This window comes from Scyliorhinus torazame, chromosome 25 (assembly GCF_047496885.1).
Source record: "Scyliorhinus torazame isolate Kashiwa2021f chromosome 25, sScyTor2.1, whole genome shotgun sequence".
In the NCBI taxonomy this organism is placed as follows: domain Eukaryota; kingdom Metazoa; phylum Chordata; class Chondrichthyes; order Carcharhiniformes; family Scyliorhinidae; genus Scyliorhinus; species Scyliorhinus torazame.
Window position 1 is genome coordinate 25,382,527 of NC_092731.1, and position 21,777 is coordinate 25,404,303.

The 21,777-nt window shown below is 53.2% G+C and overlaps 2 protein-coding genes across 7 annotated transcripts in view; one reads left to right on the forward strand and one right to left on the reverse strand.

Annotated features, from left to right (window-relative positions):
* Positions 1-451: 451 nt before the first annotated feature.
* Positions 452-2,439, reverse strand: gemin7 (gem (nuclear organelle) associated protein 7). 2 transcript variants are annotated; one of them, XM_072490220.1, is made up of 2 exons: positions 2,330-2,439; positions 452-1,119 (listed from the first exon to the last, which is right to left on the reverse strand). In XM_072490220.1, exon 2 carries the CDS (start codon positions 1,108-1,110, stop codon positions 730-732), a length of 381 nt encoding a protein of 126 aa, XP_072346321.1. In that variant the 5' UTR covers positions 1,111-1,119; positions 2,330-2,439; the 3' UTR covers positions 452-729. The 2 variants fall into 2 exon arrangements, with proteins under 2 accessions (XP_072346321.1, XP_072346322.1); XM_072490221.1 differs by lacking the exon at positions 2,330-2,439 and adding an exon at positions 1,246-1,802.
* LOC140402436 (basic phospholipase A2 PA-9C-like) overlaps positions 2,390-21,777 on the forward strand; it is a 37,605-nt gene continuing 18,217 nt past the window's right edge. For 2 of the 5 annotated variants that reach the window (XM_072490214.1, XM_072490218.1), the window contains exons 1-3: positions 8,365-8,616; positions 10,976-11,112; positions 13,006-13,174. In XM_072490214.1, coding sequence (XP_072346315.1) covers positions 8,612-8,616; positions 10,976-11,112; positions 13,006-13,174 — 311 coding nt within the window. In that variant the 5' untranslated portion in view covers positions 8,365-8,611. Of the gene's footprint in view, positions 2,821-8,362; positions 8,617-10,975; positions 11,113-13,005; positions 13,175-21,777 lie in introns of those variants that run through there. The other 3 variants (XM_072490215.1, XM_072490216.1, XM_072490217.1) reach the window with 3 other exon arrangements.

A 21,777-nucleotide genomic window follows, 5' to 3' on the forward strand; every position in this document is an offset into this window, starting at 1 on the left:
AATTTTAACGTGGCCAATCCACCTACCCTGCACATCTTTGAGTTGTGGGGGTGAAACCCACGCAGACACGAGAATATGCAAACTCTACACAGACAGTGACCCAGGGCCGGGATTAAAACCTGGGACCTCAGCGCTTTAGGCAGCAGTGCTAACCACTGTGACGCCCTTCATTTAGGGCACGTCTAAAAGCTCCCTCTTTTACCAAGAGTTTGGTCATGACCTAATAATGCCTGGTGTGCGTCAGTGTCAAATTCTGCTCACATTGGGGTTTTATTATGTTAAAGGTGCAGGTGGTTGTTGTTTCATAACCCTTAGTATTGTAGAAGGAGCAAGGACTTAAAGCAGCAAGGAGTTCCCCAGTATTGACGTCCTGGACAAGTAGGAGATGGTATCGGGGTCTCAGTTTTTAAGAGAGTAAAACGAGGGAGCTGTGATTGCAACTTCAGAAGTGTGCGCATATAATCCAAACCTTTATTGCGTTTTCAGTACAGCATAGCATATTGCCAAGAGACTTTACTGAAGAGATCAGTTTGTAACAGTAAACAATACCAGTGAACGTTGTACACAACTCAGCCACAGCCAGCAAATCCTGAACTGAGAACAAAGGGAAAAGGGAAAACCTTGATGCTTGCTTCTCATGGCCTTGTCAATGAAGCCAGACCCTACCCGGAGTGGACCCGAACATCCAACAGGGTTACAATCTCCCTTCTTGCAAGTAGCATAGCCGGGTTAAAGGTCAAAGGCATAGGCAATGATGTCTGGACATCGAAGCAGCGCTTCCTTCTGAACGCCCAATGGCGTCTGCAAATGGGACACCTGGAAGTTTAGGATGTCTATGTCCGAAGCCGCAAACACCGCAGTGACAGAGACCCTCTCGTACATGGTGAAGTCTACCGGCTTGCCCGCCATTGCGATCAGACTGCGCAGGAAGCGTTCCCGAAGGCCAGACCGCGATCGTTGCTCCTCCCTGAGGTTGGAACTACAGCAGTTGTTTGAAGCTTGGATGGAGGAAGGTGCGAGGGCATGGTACCGTGGGGACGTCGGATCAAAGCCTCGGCTCTGTCCATCGGGACCCCGTGGAAGACGCACGACCATCACAGGTGACGTCATTCCTAGGAGCTACAGAGAAACAAGAACCGAATGAACACATTGGTGCCGGTGTACATCGCAATCATCATTAAAATCAGCATTTTACAAAAATTGTAACCTTCCAGCCAATATTGAATGCTAATTCCCCACACATACCCTCAAAATCCCCTTCGTGTCCTGGAGCTCCTGTTTTAGTGACCACTCCAAGTGACTGTGGCAGCTGGAGGTGGCAGACTAAATTCTAGGGCCTTGCGTTTCTGCATGGCTCAGCGTTAACTTTCAACCCCTCAGTTTCCCCAGGCTGGTGCCTTCACCGCCCCTGTCCCTGTCCCCAGAGCAACCGCCAATCACATCTTTATAGAGTTGCCCAATAATTGGGATGTGGCGGTGAGCAAAGCTGCAGGGAAATGACCATCAGAAATGTGATGCTGCCAGGGTTATTTGTAAGAAAGCAGTGTTGCTGTGACATTCTTGGAAGCCACCCCTCAGCCTGAGTCAAGATGGGCATCAGTGGCAGAGAGAAAATAATTAAATCAGGTGTCCTCAAGCTTGGGATTTAAAAATCTGAGAGATAGTTGGAGGAATAATGGCTTAAAGCAGAAAGTAGTTCCCCGGTATGGAGGATCTTGAAAAAAATGAGTTAAAAAGTTTGCAAGTCTCTATATCAACATAAGACAGAACTTTAGCTTTGGATCATTCTCGTAGAACGCAAAGTGCCCAGGACCATCCCGTCAGATTGACCGTCTCCTTCCTCCAGACACCACCCTCACTGCCCAGACTCCTGAACTTGCCGCCACCCATATCTCCCTGTTCCCAAACCCCCCTCAACACCCCTCCCTCCTCATCCTTCCCCCTCAACACCGCTCCCCCCTCACCACCCCTGCCCCATCACTTCCCCCTCAACTGCCCCATCACTTCCCCCTCAACACCCCTCCCCCTCCCCCATCACTTCCCCCTCAACACCCCTCCCCATCACTTCCCCCTCCCCCATCACTTCCCCCTCAACACCCCTCCCCCATCACTTCCCCCTCAACACCCCTCCCCCATCACTTCCCCCTCAACACCCCTCCCCCATCACTTCCCCCTCAACACCCCTCCCCCATCACTTCCCCATCACCCCCCAACCTCACTCCACGCCCCCCAACCTCACTCCACGCCCCCCTCCCTCACTCCACTCCCTCTTCCCCATCACTCCCCGAACGCGCTCCTTCGTCCCCGTTTTTTTTAACCAGCTCCGTGCCTGTTAATCTCTCCCGGATCATCCAGCCTGGCAGGTTGAGTGGGGACCTGTACCGACTGTGACCCAATTTCGGTGCCACCGGAACCCGCTCCCCCGGCTCTCGGGTTCCCTCCACCGCCAGCGCCCCCCTGCGCCCGTTCCCGGTACTGACGCCGCTCCTCAGCCTGGGACAGAAAGTTGCCCAATCTGTCTCCCACCTCATTCCAGCAGCCAGACCAGTCCACATATCTTTCTTCTTTTGCTCCTTCATGGGATGTGGGCTTCACTGGCAGGGCCGGCATTCATTGCCTTTCCCTAATTGCCCCTTAAGAAGGATGGTGAGCTGTGTAATATCCCGTACCGGACCTACGGGGTGGGAATGGTTATCGCCCCGTGGTTCTCGCGGGGTTCGAGCTTCTCCGCTGCGGGGCGGGGGAACTCCATTAACCATTGTGTAAAAGGTCGGCCAGTAAGGCACTGAGCAGGAAAGGAAGCCGGTAGGGATCCACCAGGTAGGGTATATACCGTTATTGTAAATAAATCTAACTTTATTTTAACTGGTGTGACCTCCCCACGTCCTTATTTTTTTTTAAAAAATAATATTTTATTGAAAATTTTTGGTCAACCAACACAGTACATTGTGCATCCTTTACACAACATTATAACAATACAGATAATAATGACCTTTTTTATTTAAACAAGAACAAAAGAAAACAACAACAAATAAATAAATATTAAATAACAAAAAATAAAAACTAGCCCTAATTGGCAACTGCCTTGTCTCAGGCCACCCCCCAAGTCCTGGGCTGCTGCTGCTGCCTTCTTTGTTCTCCCCTATCTATCTTTCCGCAAGATATTCGACGAACGGTTGCCACCGCCTAGTAAACCCTTGAGCCGACCCCCTTAGGATGAACTTAATCCGCTCTAACTTTATGAACCCCGCCATATCATTTATCCAGGTCTCCACCCCCGGGGGCTTGGCTTCTTTCCACATTAGCAATATTCTGCGCCGGGCTACTAGGGACGCAAAGGCCAAAACATCGGCCTCTTTCGCCTCCTGCACTCCCGGCTCTTGTGCAACCCCAAATATAGCCAACCCCCAGCTTGGTTCGACCCGGACTCCTACTACTTTCGAAAGCACCTTTGTCACCCCCATCCAAAACCCCTGTAGTGCCGGGCATGACCAAAACATATGGGTATGATTCGCTGGGCTTCTCGAGCACCTCGCACACCTATCCTCCACCCCAAAAAATTTACTGAGCCGTGTTCCAGTCATATGTGCCCTGTGTAATACCTTAAACTGAATCAGGCTTAGCCTGGCGCACGAGGACGACGATTTTACCCTGTTTAGGGCATCTGCCCACATCCCCTCCTCAATCTCCTCCCCTAGCTCTTCTTCCCATTTCCCTTTTAGTTCGTCCATCATAGTCTCCCCTTCGTCTCTCAATTCCCTATATATATCCGACACCTTACCGTCCCCCACCCATTTCTTTGAGATGACTCTGTCCTGCACCTCTTGTGTCGGGAGCTGCGGGAATTCCCTCACCTGCTGCCTCGCAAAAGCCCTCAATTGCATGTACCTGAATGCATTCCCTTGGGGCAACCCATATTTCTCGGTCAGCGCTCCCAGACTCGCAAACTTCCCATCCACAAATAGATCTTTCAATTGCGTTATACCTGCTCTTTGCCACATTCCATATCCCCCATCCATTCCCCCCGGGGCAAACCTATGGTTGTTTCTTATCGGGGACCCCCCCAGTGCTCCGGTCTTTCCCCTATGTCGTCTCCACTGTCCCCAAATCTTCAGTGTAGCTACCACCACCGGACTCGTGGTATAGTTCCTTGGTGAGAACGGCAATGGGGCAGTCACCATAGCCTGCAGGCTGGTCCCCCTACAGGACGCCCTCTCTAATCTCTTCCACGCCGCTCCTTCCTCCTCTCCCATCCACTTACTCACCATTGAAATATTAGCGGCCCAATAATACTCACTTAGGCTCGGTAGTGCCAGCCCCCCCCTATCCCTACTACGCTGTAAGAATCCCTTCCTCACTCTCGGAGTCTTCCCGGCCCAAACAAAACCCATAATACTCTTTTCTATCCTTTTGAAAAAAGCCTTCGTGATCACCACCGGGAGACACTGAAACACAAAAAGGAATCTCGGGAGGACCACCATCTTAACTGCCTGCACCCTCCCTGCCATTGACAATGCTACCATGTCCCATCTCTTGAAATCTTCCTCCATCTGTTCCACCAACCGCGTCAAATTTAGCCTGTGCAATGTGCCCCAATTCTTAGCTATCTGGATCCCCAGGTAACGAAAGTCTCTTGTTACCTTCCTCAACGGTAGGTCTTCTATTTCTCTACTCTGCTCCCCTGGATGCACCACAAACAGCTCACTCTTTCCCATGTTCAATTTATACCCTGAAAAATCCCCAAACTCCCCAAGTATCCGCATTATTTCTGGCATCCCCTCCGCTGGATCCGCCACATATAGTAGCAGATCATCCGCATATAAAGATACCCGGTGTTCTTCTCCTCCCCTAAGTATTCCCCTCCATCCCTTGGAACCTCTCAGCGCTATCGCCAGGGGCTCAATCGCCAGTGCAAACAGTAATGGGGACAGAGGACATCCCTGCCTTGTCCCTCTATGGAGCCGAAAATATGCCGATCCCCGTCCATTCGTGACCACACTCGCCACTGGGGCCCTATACAACAGCTGCACCCATCTAACATACCCCTCTCCGAACCCAAATCTCCTCAACACCTCCCACAGATAATCCCACTCCACTCTATCAAATGCTTTCTCGGCATCCATCGCCACTACTATCTCCGTTTCACCCTCTGGTGGGGCCATCATCATTACCCCTAACAACCTCCGTATGTTCGTGTTCAGCTGTCTCCCCTTCACAAACCCAGTTTGGTCCTCATGAACCACCCCCGGGACACATTCCTCTATTCTCATTGCCATTACCTTGGCCAAGACCTTGGCATCTACATTGAGGAGGGAGATTGGTCTGTAGGACCCGCATTGTAGCGGATCCTTTTCCTTCTTTAAAAGAAGCGATATCGTTGCTTCTGACATAGTCGGGGGCAGTTGTCCCCTTTCCTTTGCCTCGTTGAAGGTCCTTGTCAGTAGCGGGGCGAGCAAGTCCAAATATTTTCTGTAAAATTCAACTGGGAATCCGTCCGGTCCCGGGGCCTTTCCCGTCTGCATGTTCCTAATTCCTTTCACCACTTCTTCTACCGTGATCTGTGCTCCCAATCCCATCCTTTCCTGCTCTTCCACCTTGGGAATTTCCAGCCGATCCAAAAACTCCATCATTCTCTCCCTCCCATCCGGGGGTTGAGCTTCATACAATTTTTTATAAAATGTCTTAAACACTTCATTCACTCTCTCCGCTCCCCGCTCCGTCTCTCCATCTTCGTCTCTCACCCCCCCTATTTCCCTCGCTGCTCCCCTTTTCCTCAATTGGTGTGCCAGCAATCTGCTCGCCTTCTCTCCATATTCATACTGTACACCCTGCGCCTTCCTCCATTGTGCCTCTGCAGTGCCTGTGGTCAGCAAGTCAAATTCCACATGCAGCCTTTGCCTTTCCCTATACAGTCCCTCCTCCGGTGCTTCCGCATACTGTCTGTCCACCCTCAAAAGTTCTTGCAACAACCGCTCCCGTTCCTTACTCTCCTGCTTCCCTTTATGTGTCCTTATTGATATCAGCTCCCCCCTAACCACCGCCTTCAACGCCTCCCAGACCACTCCCACCTGAACCTCCCCATTGTCATTGAGTTCCAAGTACTTTTCAATGCATCCCCTCACCCTTAAGCACACCCCCTCATCCGCCATTAGTCCCATATCCATTCTCCAGGGTGGACGCCCTCTTGTTTCCTCCCCTATCTCCAAGTCTACCCAGTGTGGGGCATGATCCGAAATGGCTATAGCCGTATATTCCGTTCCCCCCACCCTCGGGATCAATGCCCTACCCAACACAAAAAAGTCTATGCGTGAATAGACTTTATGGACATAGGAGAAAAACGAGAACTCCTTACTCCTAGGTCTACTGAATCTCCACGGGTCCACCCCTCCCATCTGCTCCATAAAATCCTTAAGCACCTTGGCTGCTGCCGGCCTCCTACCAGTCCTGGACTTCGACCTATCCAGCCTTGGTTCCAACACCGTGTTAAAGTCTCCCCCCATTATCAGCTTTCCGGTCTCTAGGTCTGGGATGCGTCCTAGCATTCGCCTCATAAAATTGGCATCGTCCCAATTCGGGGCATACACGTTTACCAACACCACCATCTCTCCCTGTAATTTGCCACTCACCATCACGTATCTGCCCCCGTTATCCGCCACTATAGTCTTTGCCTCGAACATTACCCGCTTCCCCACTAATATAGCCACCCCCCTGTTTTTCGCATCCAGCCCCGAATGGAACACCTGCCCTACCCATCCTTTGCGCAACCTAACCTGATCTATCAGTTTCAGGTGCGTTTCCTGTAACATGACCACATCTGCTTTAAGTTTCTTAAGGTGTGCGAGTACTCGTGCCCTCTTTATCGGCCCGTTAAGCCCCCTCACGTTCCACGTGATCAGCCGAGTTGGGGGGCTTCCCACCCCCCCCCCTTGCCGGTTAGCCATCATCTTTTTCCAGCTTCTCGCCCAGTTCCCACGCGGCTGTATTTCTCCCAGACGGTGCCCCCCCGCCCATCCTTTCCCGCACCCACTCCCCCCTTTCCCCAGCAGCAGCAACCCAGTAATTCCCCCCTCCCCCCCCCCCCCCCCCCCCCGCTAGACCCCCCGCTAGCGTAATTACTCCCCCCATGTTGCTCCCAGAAGTCAGCAAACTCTGGCTGACCTCGGCTTCCCCCCGTGATCACGGCTCGTCCCGTGCGGCGCCCCCTCCTTCCTGCTTCTCTATTCCCGCCATAATTATCATAGCGCGGGAACCAAGCCCGCCCCTCTCCCTCGGCCCCGCCTCCCATGGCCAACGCCCCATCTCCTCTCCCTCCCCACCTCCCCCCATCACCACCTGTGGGAGAAAGAAAAGTTACCATACCGCAGGATTAATCATACAATCCCTCTTCTCCCCCCCCCCCCCCCCACTCGTCCCACCACTTTGTCCAAACGTTCATTTTCGTTGTCCAATCATTCCAATTTTTCTTCTACAATAAAAGTCCACGCTTCATCCGCCGTCTCAAAGTAGTGGTGCCTCCCTTGATATGTGACCCACAGTCTTGCCGGTTGCAGCATTCCAAACTTTATCTTTTTTTTGTGAAGTACCGCTTTGGCCCGATTAAAGCTCGCCCTCCTTCTCGCCACCTCCGCACTCCAATCTTGATAGACGCGGATCACCGCGTTCTCCCATTTACTACACCGAGTTTTCTTCGCCCATCTAAGGACCATTTCTCCATCCTTAAAACGGAGAAATCTCACCACTATGGCTCTGGGAGCTTCTCCTGCTCTCGGTCCTCGCACCATAACTCGGTATGCTCCCTCCACCTCCAACGGACCCGTCGGGGCCTCCACTCCCATTAACGAGTGCAGCATCGTGCTCACATATGCCCCGACGTCCGCCCCCTCCACACCTTCAGGAAGGCCAAGAATCCTCAAGTTGTTCCTCCTTGCGTTATTTTCCAGTGCCTCCAACCTCTCCACAGATCGTTTCTGGTGTGCCTCCTGTATCTCCGACTTCACCACCAGGCCCTGTATGTCGTTTTCATTCTCTGCTGCTTTCGCCTTCACGACCCGAAGCTCCTGCTCCTGGGTCTTTTGTTCCTCTTTCAGCCCTTCAATCGCCTGTAATATCGGGGCCAACAACTCTTTCTTCATTTCCTTTTTTATCTCCTCCACGCAGTGTTTCAAAAACTCTTGTTGTTCAGGGCCCCATATGAAACTGCCACCTTCCGACGCCATCTTGGTTTCTGCTTGCCTTCCTTGCCGTTGTTCCAAAGGATCCGCTGCAATCCGGCCACTTTCCTCTCCTTTTTCCATCCGTGTCCAGGGGGAACACCCTTCTGGTTTACCGCACGGTGTTTTCAGCCGTTAAAATTGCCGTTGGGGCTCCTATCAAGAGCCCAAAAGTCCGTTTCACAGGGAGCTGCCGAAACGTGCGACTCAGCTGGTCATCGCCGCACCCGGAAGTCTCCCCACGTCCTTATTAAAAGCTGCCTTCTTGAACTGCTGCAGTCCATGTAGTGTAGGTACACCCACAGTGCTGTTAGGGAGGGAGGTCCAGGATGTCAACCGAGCGAGAATGAAGCCGATGTACCTCCAAGTCAGGATGGCGAGTGCATTGGAGTGGAACTTGCATGAGGTGAAGTTCCTCTGCGCCCTTGTTCATCTAGGTGTTAGAGGTCATGCATTTGAAGATGTGGAGATTTAAGAACTCTCAGCAAAGAATTATCTCCATAAGAAGGACTCTTTAAAATGAAATGAAAAATGAAATGAAATGAAAAATTGAGAAGGGTGTGTTGCTCTATTTCGGTCCCAACAGCGTCGCCAATACTGTGGGTATTTCTATTTATCTTAGTGAACCACAAGCCTTCCCTTATATCAATCAAATGACCACACAACCAGTTAGTTAGTTCAAAAGATGGTTTATTTACATACTCAAGAGTTATTTCAACATGCAAACACAACTTCTACTACGAGTTAAATTACACCTATCAGCTACAATAACCTATACTTAACTTCAGGGTGACCGGCACTGTGCAAATGGAAAGGGTTTTATCTGGATTTCACTTGGCTGGTTCGAAGAAAGTGGCTCTGTCTCTGCTGGGCTCATCCGTCAGGTAGCGATCGTTGGTCTTGAACTTGGCTAGCTGTTTCTGCTACAATTGGGTTGGCACAGGCCGGATCCAAAAGAGACAGAACACATGGCTGCGCTCTCTTTTATCCCTCTGGGATTTTGCGCTCTTTGGGGCGGTCCTTAACCTTGGACCCAATAGTTCGACAGGGCTCTGATCACTCTCTTCGATTTCGGCCAATAAAGGGGTGGGTGGCTTGGTAGCTGGGCGGGTCCTTAGTGGTGATTGACCTTGGCAGTTGTGCTTTCTGAGTAAGGGGAGTGGCGCCGATCAGTCTGTGGCTGGACCGGTTGCTTGATTGGAATTCTATTGTCCTGGGAAAATGGGCCGTTAAAATGGAAACAAGTGGGGGTTTTGATCAGGTCTGATTACCTGAGTTTTAGATACACATAGGCTGTGTATCTGGGTTGGCCATAATTCCCATGGTCCTCTGCAGGTGGCCATCTTGGATGGCTACAGACGGTACAGTGGCACAGTGGTTAGCACTGCTGCCTCACAGCACCAGACACTTGGGTTGGGTGACTGTCTGTGGAGTTTGCATGTACTCCCCTAGTCTGTGTGGTTTCCACCGGGTTCCCTGGCTTCCTCCCCAGTCCAAAGGTGTGTAGGTTAGGTGGATTGTCCATGTTACAAATTGCCCCTTAGTGTCCAGAGATGTGCAGGTTAGGTGGGGTTACAGGGATAGGGCAGGAGTGTGGGCCTAGGAAAGGTGCTCTTAGAGAGGATTGGTGCAGACTCGATGGGCCAAATGGCCTCTTTCTGCACTGTAGGGATTCTGTGGTTCTCTGGTTCGAAAGACGCATCATCCGTGGTTAAATAATGAAGTTGAGGCTAGCACCAAATTCAAAATAAACACTGTACAAATCAGCAAATATTAGTGGTCTGTCTAAAGATTGGACAGATTTTAAGAAAGAATTACTAAAAATAAAATAAAAAGGGAAAAGATAGAGCATAAGAGAAAACTAGCTAGAAATATAAAAGCCTATATTAAATGTTTCTACAAATAAAGGCCCAATACAGACCTAAAGGCTGACAAGTCCCCAGGATCTGAAGGCCTGCATCCTTGGATCTTAAAAAAAGTAGCTACAGAGATAGTGGAGGCATTGGTTATAATCTTCCAAAATTCTTTAGATGCTGCAAGGGTCCCAGAAGATTGGAAAATAGCAAATGTAACACTTTTAGTCAAGGAAGGAGACAAGACGAAATCGGAAAACTATAGCCTATCATCTGTTGCAGGGAAATTGCTAGGATCCATTATTAAAGAGGCTATAGCAGGGTGGCTAGAAATACATAATGGGATCAGACAAAGTCAACAAAGGGCGGCAAGGTGGCACAGTGGTTAGCACTGCTACCTCACAGCGCTCGGGACCCGGGTTTAATTCCGGCCTTGGGTGACTGTGTGGAGTTTGCATGTCCTCCCCGTGTCTGCGTGCGTTTCCTCCGGGTGCTCCGGTTTTCTCCCACAGTCCAAAGAAGTGCAGGTTAGGTGGATTGGCCATGCTAATGATGTGCAGGTTCGGTGGATTGGCAATGCTAAATTGCCCCATAGTAGGTTAGGTGGGGTAATGGGGTTACAGGGATAGGGTGGGGAGTGGGGCTAGGTGAGGTGCTCTTTCACAGTGAAGGAACGGCTAATGTAGTTCAAAGTCAGGATGGTGAGTGACTTGGTGCTCCTAGGTATCTGCTGCCCTCATCCTTCTAGATGACACTTACCAGTTGATGTCTTTTATAATTAGCTCAGTAAGAAAGACTGGACACACCTGCCCCACCCACAGCATTAGTCTTTTCAAACCTCTGACACTCTGGAGAATGTCAGGATGTTAGAATGAGCGCCCCAAGGTGACTTTACCCTATATTGCTCTGCAGAGCTAACCTGGGATGGAGCGGCCCTAAGGATATGATAAGAGAGGTAGAGACACGGATGCTGCAAACACCGAGCTCGCAAAGGAAACAGGAACCGATGGAGCCCCCGAACCTCATTGCTCTCCTCATTCTGTTCACAGGTAAGTGATCACCTGGAGACCAGGGGAGGACGAGGGGGAGCGGCAATAACAATTAGTGAGCTCACACCCAAAGCTGTGCATCATTTGAAACGCTGATGAATTTCCAGTTACAGAGAAGGCAAAAAGTAATGGAAATGCCTGTCCTGGGAGTGTTTGATGGGGACAGTGTAAAAGAAGCTTTACTCTGTATCTAACTCTGTGCTCTACCTGTCCTAGAACTGTTTGATGGGGATAGTGCAGAGGGAGCATTACTCTGTATCTAACCCCGTGCTGTACCTGTCCTGGGAGTGTTTGATGGGGACAGTGTAGAGGGAGCTTCACTTTGTTTCTAACCCTGTGCTGTTACTGTCCTGGGAGTGTTTGACAGGGACAGTGTAGAGGAAGCATTACTCTGTATCTAACCCCGTGCTGTACCTGTCCTGGGAGTGTTTTATGGGAACAGTGTAGGGGGAGCTTTACTTTGTATCTAACCCCGTGCTGTACCTGTTCTGGGAGTGTTTGTTGGGGACAGTGTAGAGGGAGCTTTACTCTGTATCTAACCCCGTGCAGTCGCAAGGCACCTGAGGCTCAAGTGAGCTAAGGTTTCAGCACAAACAATGTGAAGAGCATGCTCCTCCTGAAACCATCTACCCTCCTATAAACTAGTTGCCCTCATAAAATCCAGCAACTACACGGCACCATTGCCAACCCTGGAGATTGCTCAGTGTCACATCTGGCAGGATGAGATGTGGGGTGAGCAAACTTTGGGCTGAAAATTTAGTCCCGCTTAAAGGTGGTATCCTGCCCATGATGCCAATCAGAGCGAGCTGCACTCAGCCCATTGCCAACTCCCCCATATACTGGCTGTCCCAAATAGGTTTCCATTTCGGATTTTAAAGGACTGTCTCCAAGAGGTGTGTGGGGGAAGGTCAGCCTTGTGCTGCTGCTGAATGTTGCCAAGTCAATGAACAGCAGCAGAACAGCAGTAACCGTCCTGTACAGCTCCCTGACTTCAAAAAACATTCAGACCTCCCAGCTCCCTGAACACAGCTTTCTCATAAACAGGTATGTCAGAGTCCTTGACGGGATGTGGAGCACGTCAATCTGCCCAAACACCTTGCTGCATTTGCCTACTGAGCATCAATTCCTTGGCTGGGATGGCCTAAGGATGTGAAACACATGGCGGAATCTTACCACAATTTGGCAAAGTGTCAGGCTCAGACTGAAAACTGAAGTGTATCTCTCCAGCTGCACAGACCAGTTTTCTCCCCAAAGACTGAGGCTCACCTAACCCGCACATCTCTGGACTGTGGGTGGAAACCGGAGCACCTAGAGGAAACCCATGCAGACACTGGGAGAACGTGCAAACTCCACACAGTCACCCGAGGCCGGAATTGAACACAGGCCCTGACGCTGTGAAGCAGCAGTGCTAACCACTGTGCCACTGTGCGTTCATGAATTAAACTCCCCAGCTGCACAATCATCGAATCCCTGCAGTGCAGAAGGAGGCTATTTGGCTCATCATCTCTGCACCAACCCTCCGAAAGAGCATCCTACCTCGGCCCTATCCCTGCCCTAAACCTGTAACCCCACCTTACCTTTGGACACTATTGGGCAATTTAAATGGCCAATCCACCTAACCTTTGTCTTGTGGGAGGAAACTGGAGCACTCGGAGGAAACCCTTGCAGACACGGGGAGAAAGTGCAAACTCCTCACAGTCACCCAAGAACCCGAGTCTTTGGTGCTGTGAAGCAGCAGTGCTAACTATTGTGCCACGCATGCCTCATTTAGCGGGTATGATAGTTCGTGGCTGGTGGTGGTTCTGTTACAGGTTTAGTACTCCAAAAGCTTGGATTAATGATCCAGCGGCATGGGGTTTGATCAGACACTGATATCTTTCTTTTGTTTCACAGCAATGTTGATCCCTGTTCAGGGCTTTGAGATTCGGGGCAGAAAGATGATCGACTTTCCATCTGTCATCAACTGTGCGAACCCAGGTGCGAATAGTTTGAATTACTACAACTATGGCTGCTTTTGTGGGATTGGAGGAAATGGCAACCAGCCAGTTGATGCAATTGACAGGTAAAATGAGCCAAGGTGTGAAAAACACTCTGGGCTGGGATTTTGATCCTTGAGAAGGGGCGCGGGAGTTGGGAAAATGCCTGGCTTGGCTGGCTGGCCGGCCCTGGGAGAAAGTGCCATCGAGGACGGGTTTTTGGTTCTGGGGGCGAGGGTACGGCTGTAGTCGGGCAGGCCAAGTTGGCGAGAAGGTTCGGAGGCAGCCACGGAGGCTGCAGTGGGTTGGGACGAGCTGTTTGAAAGGCCCGTCTCAGTGCTGTGGGATTTCGTCCCAGTTATACTCAAAACTAAAAGGCCCTTAGCCCTCACCCCTCAAAACTCTGAACCACCCCACACACTCCCCATGTACCAGACAGACCACCTCATGCCCCGCACGACCCTCCATGACCCTAACATGCCCCCACATGCCAAGGTATGCCCACCCCGCCCTCAGCCAAACTCCATGGCCCCTCATGACCTTCATGACAAACTCTAGCCATTCACCCACACAGAATGGTGGGCAGTGAATTGCAGAGTGTTATTGAAATTGGGGATAGATTGGGAAATATTGATGTACAAAGGGACTGAGTGTCCTTGTTCACCAAACACTGAAAGCAAGCATGGAGGTGCAGCAAGATGTTAGGAAACAAATTGGTCTGCTGCTCTTCATTGCGAGAGGACATGAGTACAGGAGCAAAGATGTCTTACTGAAGCTGACCAGGGCCTTGATGAAATGACACCTGGAGAATTGTGTTCAGTTTTGGCCGCTTTGGGGTGGATTCTCTGCTGCTCGATGCCGGCAGCAACATTGGTGATCGGGCGGAGAATCGAGCGTCAGGCTGAAAACGGGATTGGCGCGTTGCGGTTCTCCTGTCCCCGGCTAGCGGTGGCAGCGAGATACACACCCTGCGCCAGCGGCACCAAGAGAAACAATGATTTGCATGGATTTAAGTGTGTTTAACGGGTTGGAAGATTGATCCTCCGCGATGCTCCACCCCTCTGCAATGCTCCACCCCTTCATGATGCTCCACCCCTCCGCGATGCTCCACCCCTCCGCGATGCTCCACCCCTCCGCGATGCTCACCCCTCCGCGTTGCTCCACCTATCCGCGATGCTCCACATCCTGCGATGCTCCACCTCCTGCGATGCTCCACCCCTCCGCGATGATCCACCCCTCTGCAATGCTCAACCCCTCCGCGATGCTCCACCTCCTGCGATGGTACACCCCTCCGCGATGGTCCACCCCTCCGCGATGGTCCACCCCTCCGCGATGCTCCACCCCTCCGTGATGCTCCACCCCTCCGTGATGCTCCACCCCTCAGCGATGCTCCACCCCTCCGCGATGCTCCACCCCTCTGCGATGCTCCACCCCTCCGCGATGCTCCACCCCCTTTGATGCTCCACCCCTCCGTGATGCTCCACCCCTATGCGATGCTCAACCCCTCCATGATGTTCCACCCCTCCGTGATGCTCCACCCCGAGATGCTCCACCTCTCTGCGATGCTCCACCCCTCTGCGATACTCTACCCCTCCGTGATGCTCCACCCTTCCGTGATGCTCCACCCCCTGAGATGCTCCACCTCTCTGCGATGCTCCACCCCTCCGCGATGCTCCACCCCTCCGCGATGCTCCACCCCTCCGTGATGCTCCACCCCATCACAATGCGCCACCCACCCGCAATGTTCCAACCCTCCACAATGCTCCACCCCTCCGCGATGCTCCACCCCTCCATGATGCTCCACCCTTCCGCGATGCTCCACCTCCAGCGATGCTCCACTCCTCCGCGATACTCCACCCCTCCGTGATGCTCCACCCCTCTGCAATTCTCCACCCCTCCATGATGCTCCACCCCCTGAGATGCTCCACCTCTCTGCGATGCTCCACCCCTGCGATGCCCCACCCTTGCGATGCCCCACCCCTACACGATGCTCCACCCCTCCGCGATGCTCCACCCCTCCGCGATGCTCCACCCCTCGGCGATGCTCCACCCCTCCGCGATGCTCCACCCCTCCGCGATGCTCCACCCCTCCGCGATGCTCCACCCCTTCGATGCTCCACCCCTCCGCCATGCTCCACCCCTCCACGATGCTCCACCCCTCCGCCATGCTCCATCCCTCCGCCATGCTCCATCCCTCCGCCATGCTCCATCCCTCCGCGATGCTCCACTCCTCCGCCATGCTCCACCCCTCCGCAATGCGCCAACCCTCCGCGATGCTCCACCTCCTGCGATGCTCCACCCCTCCGCGATGCTCCACCCCTCCGCGATGCTCCACCCCTCCGCGATGCTCAACCCCTCCGCGATGCTCCACCTCCTGCGATGCTCCACCCCTCCACGATGCTCCACACCTCCGCGATGCTCCACCCCTCCGCGATGCTCCACCCCTCCGCGATGCTCCACCCCTCTGCGATGATCCACCCCTCCGCGATGCTTCACCCCTCTGCGATGCTCCACCCCTCCGCGATGATCCACCCCCTGCGATGCTCCACCCCGCTGCGAGGCTCCACCCCTCTGCGATGCTCCACCCCTCCGCGATGCTCCACCCCTCTGCGATGATCCACCCCTCCGCGATGCTTCACCCCTCCGCGATGCTCCACCCCTCCGCGATGATCCACCCCCTGCGATGCTCCACCCCGCTGCGATGCTCCACCCCTCTGCGATGCTCCAACCCTCCGTGATGCTCCACCCCTATGCGATGCTCCACCCCTCCATGATGCTCCACCCCTGAGATGCTCCACCCCTCCGTGATGCTCCACCCCCTGAGATGCTCCACCTCTCTGCGATGCTCTACCCCTCCGCGATACTCCACCCGTCCGTGATGCTCCACCCCTCCATGATGCTCCACCCCCTGAGATGCTCCACCTCTCTGCGATGCTCCACCCCTCCGCGATGCTCCACCCCTCCACGATGCTCCACCCCTCCGTGATGCTCCACCCCTCAACAATGCGCCACCCATCCGCGATGCTCCACTATTCCGCGATGCTCCACCTCCTGCGATGCTCTATGCCTCCGCGATACTGCACTCCTCCGTGATGCTCCACCCCTCCGCGATGCTCCACCCCTCCATGATGCTCCACCCCCTGAGATGCTCCACCTCTCTGCGATGCTCCACCCCTCCGCGAAGCCCGACCCCTCTGCCATGCTCCACCCCTCCACCATGCTCCACCCCTCTGCCATGCTCCACCCCATCCGCCATGCTCCACCCCTCCGCCATGCTCCACCCCTCCGCCATGCTCCACCCCTCCGCTATGCTCCACCCCTCCACCATGCTCCACCCCTCCGTGTTGCTCCACCCCTCTGCGATGCTCCACCCCTCTGCGATGCTCCACCCCTCTGCGATGCTCCACCCCACCGCGATGCTCAGCCCCTCCGCGATGCTCCACCCCTGCGCGATGCTCCACCCCTCCGCGATGCTCCACCCCTCCGCGATGCTCCACCCCTCCGCGATGCTCCACCCCTCCGCGATGCTCCACCCCTCCGCGATGCTCCACCCCTCCGCGATGCTCCACCCCTCCGCGATGCTCCACCCCTCCGCGATGCTCCACCTCCTGCGGTGCGCCACCCCTCCGCGATGCTCCACCATTCCGCGATGCTCCACCATTCCGCGATGCTCCACCCCTCCGCGATGCTCCACCCCTCCGCGATGCTCCACCCCTCCGTGATGCTCCACCCCTCAACAATGCACCACCCATCCGCGATGCTCCACCCCGCCACAATGCTCCACCCCTCCGCGATGCTCCACCCCTCCATGATGCTCCACTATTCCGTGATGCTCCACCTCCTGTGGTGCTCCACGCCTCCGCGATGCTCCACCCCTCCATGATGCTCCACCCCCTGAGATGCTCCACCTCTCTGCGATGCTCCACCCCTCCGCGAAGCCCGACCCCTCTGCCATGCTCCACCCCTCCGCCATGCTCCACCCCTCTGCCATGCTCCACCCCATCCGCCATGCTCCACCCCTCCGCCATGCTCCACCCCTCCGCTATGCTCCACCCCTCCGCCATGCTCCACCCCTCCGCGATGCTCCACCCCTCCGCGATGCTCCACCCCACCGCGATGCTCAGCCCCTCCGCGATGCTCCACCCCTCCGCGATGCTCCACCCCTCCGCGATGCTCCACCTCCTGCGGTGAGCCACCCCTCCGCGATGCTCCACCCCTCCGCGATGCTCCACCCCTCCGTGATGCTCCACCCCTCAACAATGCACCACCCATCCGCGATGCTCCACCCCGCCACAATGCTCCACCCCTCCGCGATGCTCCACCCCTCCATGATGCTCCACTATTCCGTGATGCTCCACCTCCTGCGGTGCTCCACGCCTCCGCGATACTCCACCCCTCAGTGATGCTCCACCCCTCCGCGATGCTCACCCCTCCGCGATGCTCCACCCCTCCACGATGCTCACCCCTCCGCGATGCTCCACCCCTCTGCGATGCTCCACCCCTGCGATGCTCCAACCCTCCACGATGCTCCACCCCTCCGCGATGCTCCACCCCTCCGCGATGCTCCACCCCTCCACGATGCTCCACCCCTCCGCGATGCTCCACCTCTTGCGATGCGCCACCCCTCTGTGATGCTCCACCCCTCCGCGATGCTCCACCACTCTGCGATGCTCCACCTCCTGCGATGCTCCACCTCCTGCGAAGCTCCACCCCTCCGCAATGCTCCACCCCTGCGATGCTCCACCCCTGCGATGCTCCACCCCTCCAATGCTTCCACATCCTATAATGCGGCAACCAGAATTGCACGCAATACTCCAAATGCAGCCGCACCAGAGTTTTGTACAGCTGCAACATGACCTCATGGCTCCGAAACTCAATTCCTCTACCACTAAAAGCTAACACACCTTCTTAACAACCCTCTCAACCTGGGTGGCAACTTTCAGGGATCTATGTACATGGACACCGAGAGATCTCTGCTCATCCACACTGCCAAGAATCTTACCATTAGCCCATTACTCTGTCTTCCTGTTATTCCTTCCAAAATGAATCACCTCACACTTTTCTGCATTAAACTCCATTTGCCACCTCTCAGCCCAACGCTGCAGCTTATCTATGTCCCTCTGTAACTTGTAACATCCTTCCGCACTGTCCACAACTCCACCGACTTTAGTGTCATCTGCAAATTTACTCACCCATCCTTCTACGCCCTCCTCCAGGTCATTTATAAAAATGACAAACAGCAGTGGCCCCAAAACGGATCCTTGTGGTACATCACTAGTAACTGGACTCCAGTCTGAACATTTCCCATCAATCACCACCCTTTGTCTTCTTCCAGCTAGCCAATTTCTGATCCAAACTGCTAAATCACCCTGAGTCCCCTGCCTCCGTATTTTCTGCAGTAGCCTACCGTGGGGAACCTTATCAAACGCTTTACTGAAATCCATATACACCACATCAACTGCTTTACCCTCATCCACCTGTTTGGTCACCTTCTCAAAGAACTCAATAAGGTTTGTGAGGCACGACCTACCCTTCACAAAACCGTGTTGACTATCTCTAATCTAATTATTCCTTTCCAGATGATTATACATCCTATCTCCTATAAACCTTTCCAAGATTTTGCCCACAACAGAAGTAAGGCTCACTGGTCTATAGTTACCGGGATTGTCTCTACTCCCCTTCTTGAACAAGGGGACAACATTTGCAATCCTCCAGTCTTCTGGCACTATTCCTGTAGACAAAGATGACTTAAAGATCAAAGCCAAAGGCTCAGCAATCTCCTCCCTAGCTTCCCAGAGAATCCTAGGATAAATCCCATCCGGCCCAGGGGACTTATCTACTTTCACACTTTCCAGAATTGCTAACACCTCCTCCTTATGAACCTCAAGCCCTTCTAGTCTTGTAGCCTGAATCTCAGTATTCTCCTCGACAACATTGTCTTTTTCCTGTGTGAATACTGACAAAAAATATTTATTTAGCACCTCTCCTATCTCCTCGGACTCCACGACCAACTTCCCACTACTGTCCTTGACTGGCCCTACTCTTACCCTAGTCATTCTTTTATTCCTGACATATCTATAGAAAGCTTTAGGGTTATCCTTGATCCTACCTGCCAAAGACTTCTCATGTCCCCTCCTGGCTCTTCTTAGCTCTCTCTTTAGGTTCTTCCTAGCTAACTTGTAACTCTCGAGCACCCTAACTGAACCTTCATGTCTCATCTTTACATAAGCCTCCTTCTTCCTCTTGACAAGTGTTTCAACTGCTTTAGTAAACCACGGTTCCCTTGCTCGACCACTTCCTCCCTGCCTGACAGGTACATACTTATCAAGGACACGCAGTAGCTGTTCCTTGAACAAGCTCCACATTTCCATTGTGCCCATCCCCTGCAGTTTTCCGCTCCATACGATGCATCCTAAGTCTTGCGTCATCGCACTATAATTGCCTTTCCCCCAGATATAACTCTTGCCCTGCGGTATATACCTATCCCTTTCCATCACTAAAATAAACACCCATTTCTTAAAGGTACACCCACTACAGCTATTCTATAAAAACACCCATTACTTAAGGTACTCTCACATGACACTCCCTCCCCGGCTACAACCAGAGCTCCTCCTCCCCCTCCTAATTCACCGCAGAAGCACATGAGGGTGATGGGCCTGGGTTGGCAGTGTCAGCGGGTCTAGATTGTGGGACGAAGGATCATGATGAGTTGCTGTGGGATGAGCTTTGGATGCTGCTGATTGCCTGAGAAATCCTGACTCCTGTATTTTGGGTAACGGACCATTGTCCACCCTGGTGATCCTTGGTTGTGAGATGGGGACTCCTCCTCACGGACCACTTTATTTTGGGCGAGGCGGAGGCGGTGGGAGATGGAGAAATGTTTGGGGTCATAGACTAGTGATGCTGTCACACCAGAGTGTCTCACACTGTTGCTCCCATGGCCTGTCACCTCTGGATAAGGGTGGAAGGCCTGTGGGACATCCATAGGTCTCCTAGACCTAGGAGTAAGGAGTTCTCGTTTTTCTCCTATGTCCATAAAGTCTACTCGCGAATAGACTTTTTTGTGCTGGGTAGGGCATTGATCCCGAAGGTGAGGGGAACGGAGTATACAGCTATAGCCATTTCGGATCACGCTCCACACTGGGTGGACTTGGAGATAGGGGAGGAAACAGGAGGGTGCCCACCCTGGAGAATGGACATGGGACTAATGGCAGATGAGGGTGTGTGTCTAAGGGTGAGGTGGTGCATTGAAAAGTACTTGGAACTCAATGATAATGGGGAGGTCCAGGTGGGAGTGGTCTGGGAGGCGTTGAAGGCGGTGGTTAGAGGGGAGCTGATATCAATAAGGGCACATAAAGGGAAGCAGGAGAGTAAGGAACGGGAGCGGTTGCTGCAAGAACTTTTGAGGGTGGACAGACAATATGCGGAAGCACCGGAGGAGGGACTGTACAGGGAAAGGCAAAGGCTCCATGTAGAATTTGACTTGCTGACTACAGGCACTGCAGAGGCACAATGGAGGAAGGCACAGGGTGTACAGTACGAATATGGGGAGAAGGCGAGCAGGTTGCTGGCACACCAATTGAGGAAAAGGGGAGCAGCGAGGGAAATAGGGGGAGTGAGGGATGAGGAAGGAGAGATGGAGCGGGGAGCGGAGAGTGAATGGAGTGTTCAAGACATTTTATAAAAAATTATATGAAGCTCAACCCCCGGATGGGAGGGAGAGAATGATGGGCTTCTTGGATCGGCTGGAATTTCCCAAGGTGGAAGAGCAGGAAAGGGTGGGACTGGGAGCACAGATCGAGGTAGAAGAAGTGGTGAAAGAAATTAGGAGCATGCAGGCGGGAAAGGCCCCGGGACCGGATGGATTCCCAGTCGAATTCTATAGAAAATATGTGGACTTGGTCGCCCCGGTACTGACGAGGACCTTTAATGAGGCAAAGGAAAGGGGACAACTGCCCCCGACTATGTCTGAAGCAACGATATCGCTTCTCTTAAAGAAGGAAAAGGACACGCTACAATGCGGGTCCTATAGACCTATTTCCCTCCTAAATGTAGATGCCAAGGTCCTGGCCAAGGTAATGGCAATGAGAATAGAGGAATGTGTCCCGGGGGTGGTCCACGAGGACCAAACTGGGTTTGTGAAGGGGAGACAGCTGAACACGAATATACGGAGGTTGTTAGGGGTAATGATGATGGCCCCACCAGAGGGAGAAACGGAGATAGTAGTGGCGATGGATGCCGAGAAAGCATTTGATAGAGTGGAGTGGGATTATTTGTGGGAGGTGTTGAGGAGATTTGGTTTTGGAGAGGGGTATGTTAGATGGGTGCAGCTGTTGTATAGGGCCCCAGTGGCGAGCGTGGTCACGAATGGACGGGGATCTGCATATTTTCGGCTCCATAGAGGGACAAGGCAGGGATGCCCTCTGTCTCCATTATTGTTTGCACTGGCGATTGAGCCCCTGGCGATAGCGTTGAGGGGTTCCAAGAAGTGGAGGGGAGTACTTAGGGGAGGAGAAGAGCACCGGGTATCTTTGTATGCGGACGATTTGCTACTATACGTGGCGGACCCGGCGGAGGGGATGCCAGAAATAATGCGGATACTTGGGGAGTTTGGGGATTTTTCAGGGTATAAATTGAACATGGAGAAAAGTGAGTTGTTTGTGGTGCATCCAGGGGAGCAGAGTAGAGA